Here is a 4,039-nt window from a genome sequence, read left to right as displayed (position 1 = left end):
TGTCAAGGACCGCAGCTTTACTTAGCCCCTTGACACTATCGCAGCCGCAGTTTGCCCAACTTCGGCCGCACATTGTAAATATTACTTCAAGTTTGAGTTGTAATTTTCGTTTCATTGTAATAGTTATTTTAATTGTAAAATAGCTCTGATATTGGTAAAAGATTAGTATGATTCCTCGTCTTTTAAACGTCTACTCCCGTCACTTGGGTTTTTGTTCAGAATGCTATTATAGGGGGTATTAGTCATTCAAAAATCTTTCAAGCTCACTGGTGTCCGCCCCCTGCACCAGCATTTGTAATTTTCTGATTTCATCAATTGTAATGTTCAGTTTTCAGCAATCAATGTTCAATTTACTTTCAATGTATTCAAATTCTCAATTGTAAGCTTTCTACAAAATTGCAATCAAATTTTCTTTCGTCCCGACGCGACCGAGAAAAGGCGGAAGGTAGTCTAGCGGAGCAGACTACTGCCGCACGGTGTCCCTTTCTGTGCCAAGAAGAAAGGCACCCCGTGAAACAGGGTCTTGTTGTTCCTATGTGAGTTTTTATCTTTGCTCGATTTGAACTCAACTTGACATATCAACTCCTCAAAAAATTTTAACTTTTTTCCGTAAAACTCGTCAAAATTTGGTTGAATACACTACAAATTTACAAAGAAATTTGTGCAAAATGTTTGAAGCAAATTCATACTCATGACAATTTACTTCCAAAATGTAGAATTTTCTTCTTTCTTTCTTTCTTTCTTTTTTTTTTTTTTTTTCATTATTTACGTATTTAAGTGCATGGGTAGCTATAAGTTTCATTTATTTTACTACTTCGCAAAAAATCTTTATGAAGAAAAAAATTTCGTGCACAATTTGATTTGAGGGTATCAACTTTTATAGTTTCTTGCTGATTGTGAACGCTCAAACATGTTTTTTTGCTCAATTTTGGCGCTATTTCATTTATGTCTAAGGCCTACGAAAATATAAATACAAATAATTCGGCACACCTAAAATCTTTCATGACACAATCAAAGTCGACTCCAAATTCACCATGTCAAAGTCGAATCTGAATTGAGAATCGGAGTCTAGTTGGATATGACTTGTTAATTTGGGACTAAGCATTGGACGAACTTTTACACTTAGAATATACGGTATTAACGTGCTCCAATAAATTGTTCACTTTAAAAATATTATATTTTACATTACAAAAATGTGCAATTTGAATAAATTTGATAACAAAATAAAAGATCTGCAATCAAGTAGTTTATTTTGGTTGTGCCATGAAAATAATCATTAGGTTTGAAGAAATACATAAGACTGAAATTTTATTAATTACACCATGAATTCTTCCGCGGCTGCTTGTGCTATCCCACCACCGTATCCTGCACCAAATCCTAATCCACTACCAAATGCTTCACCCAATCCGCCTCCACCACCACCACCGCCTCCGCCACCAAAACCTCCTCCTCCTCCTTGAGCACCACCTCCAAACCCACCACCAAATCCTTCTCCGAAACCAGAACCACCCCCTGTTCCTCCACCTCCACCACTACCACCCCCACCGCCACCGCCTAAATTCCAGTGATCAAAAATGGATCATTGAAGGAACCGTCTGAGCCAACTAGCTTTCTCGCGGTGGTGTTGCAAACAAAACACCAAGAAGAACTAAGAGAACAAATTTGGAAGTCATCTCAATTTGCAAGGAAAAGATAGCCTTGATGATGTGAATTTAGGACACGAAGACGCGATTATATAATGCTTGAATATCATTTATTTGCATTAAAGTTCATGCTTGAATTAATGTGTGAGTTAGTGGGGGTCTTATTAATCTGAAGGTTATTAAGTAAGTACTTGTGATTTTTTTTTATAGTTATTGATGTTTATATTCCTCAGTGGTTTATACACGTTTTCAGATCTTTCCAGGCGTTTGGCTATTTATGAAGCTCGTTGTAATTCATTTTTTATAGTGCAACAATTCAGAATACACAGTTAAATAAATTTCCATTCCAATTTTCATGTGTTATTTTCCTGTTTTCCTTCCATTTAATGCATCCCTTTTTCTTTTTTTTTTTCAAAATTATATGCAAAGACAGACGACGGTAAGTGTTTTTTTTTATCAACTTTAAGTAATCCCAACTCAAGTATCAGGGATTTTGAAGAAAATGCAAGAAATGAGATTTTACTCGATGAGTATCGTTGGGAAAGAGAATCAGCAAGTTAATATTTGTAACGCATTGCAACAGAAAATCTATCCCATTTTTAAATATTTGCCTGGCATTTGTAGCTATTGCATGTGTAAAAAGTTCAACCACAATCAAAATAAACAATACAAATTGTAGTCCCCACGGACATGACACAGTGAAAAAGTATGAGGGTTCTCTATGTAGCATCGAAGTTCGAATCCCCGCGATAGCTGGAAGGCAACATTTATATTGGAAGGTAGATATCCTATAGAGGCAAAGTTATGGTCGCTTTATTGCTCCTCCGGAGGTCCTGTTCGTATGTCGTAAAGGGAGGTCCACAGGGAAAATAATCGCATCTCGAATGTCCAGTCCAAGTGTTTATAAGCTGTAATCGCATCTGGATTTACCCGGATGGCCAATCAGGGGAAAGATCGTCACTCTTTAAGATTAATCAGATGAAGCTCGGACACCTGAGTCATCAAAAAAAAAAAAAAAAAAAGCAATAAAAATTGTAAAAAAAAATAAATGCATACCCAACTAACAACAACAAACTCTTGAAAGGCAGCAACTAAACTAATTCATACAAACGCCGGTGCACAAACAGAGGCAATTATCAATGCAAAATAAAAAATAGCAAAAAGCACACGCCTCAACTCATGAAAAATCTGGGTCGCATTCCCATACTCGGGCACTGGCACAAAGTTCTTGGATCAAGCGTACCCAACACGGTACTTGGACAATTTGCTTGATAATGGAACAAATAATTCATGATATGAAGACCCATTATATATTATACGTTCTCTGAATTTTTTAAGGGTCCGTTTGATTGCAAAGACGGAATTGAATTGAGTTAAAAATGAATTTCAGGGAATTGAATTGCCTAAAAATTGTAAATTATTGTATCTGATTGGTATAATTTTTCACGTGAAAAATGTTGAAATAAAAGTATTTTTTGGTGTTCGTTTGACTTTGTTTTACATGAAAATTATCAATTAAAGAGATAGATTTTACTGATATTGAGAATGAAATTTGTTTCCATTGACAACAAAAAAAAAATCAAGAAAATCATCTATCTTTTGGTATACGTTTGACTTTATTTTACATGAAAATTGTAAATTAAAGTGAAATATTTTTTTACAATAATTCTTAAAATTTGTTTCCATTGCAAACAAAAAAAATAATAAATAAATAAATCACAAAATAGAACAAAAAAATCGTGAACAGTAGGTCAAGAATTGGTTTTCCTTAAAAACTAAGAAAATTCTATTTCCCAAGACAAGCAAGAAAATGGAATTCCATGGAAATTAAAACGTATCAAATACACAAAATTGGAAAAAGGTGGAATTCGAATTCCATTTTCCATGGAATTCGAACGAATAAAATAGGCCCTAAGTCTTCTTCAATGTAGACGGGGCTATGAAGCTTGGCAGATAGAGGATTTTGGGAGAGTTCTAGAATCCCTTATGAATTGGGAGTATGAGCAACCTAACGGGTTACAGGCAAGGATTGTTTCTTCAGGGATGGCAACATTTTGGTTTGGATCAACAAGATAGGACAAATTGAAGATGCCCTCTTATTGGAATCCAGATTTTAATCTAAGTCGAAGTTAATAATTAATTTTAACAACATATTTTTTAGGATCCATGACTTTTCAACCACACATTTAATCAACTTTTATCAAAATATACTAAAAATCTTATTTCAATCCCAACCAAACGGGGGAAAACATTCTTTTCTTTGTAAGGGCCACGCTATGGTGCTTGGCCTAATTAACCCTTACAAACTTTTGTATAGTAATCGTCCAAACTAGTCACCGGTCAACCGATTTTGGCGGTTGAATCAATCTAACATATAGCTAGAATTTTCTCGATTT

At 34.9% G+C, this 4,039-nt stretch overlaps 1 protein-coding gene across 1 annotated transcript in view; it reads right to left on the bottom strand.

Annotated features, from left to right (window-relative positions):
* Positions 1 to 1,315: 1,315 nt before the first annotated feature.
* The window catches only part of LOC111387141 (keratin, type II cytoskeletal 3-like), a 7,340-nt gene continuing 4,616 nt past the window's right edge, over positions 1,316 to 4,039 (bottom strand). Inside the window, exon 4 of the mRNA XM_023011673.1 lies at positions 1,316 to 1,554. Within this exon, the coding sequence (XP_022867441.1) occupies positions 1,316 to 1,554 (239 nt within the window). The remainder of the gene's footprint in view (positions 1,555 to 4,039) is intronic.

Source organism: Olea europaea, unplaced genomic scaffold, assembly GCF_002742605.1.
Source record: "Olea europaea var. sylvestris unplaced genomic scaffold, O_europaea_v1 scaffold392, whole genome shotgun sequence".
Classification (NCBI taxonomy): domain Eukaryota; kingdom Viridiplantae; phylum Streptophyta; class Magnoliopsida; order Lamiales; family Oleaceae; genus Olea; species Olea europaea.
Note: the sequence above shows the minus strand (reverse complement) of the source record. Positions and strands in the feature narration are given on the sequence as shown.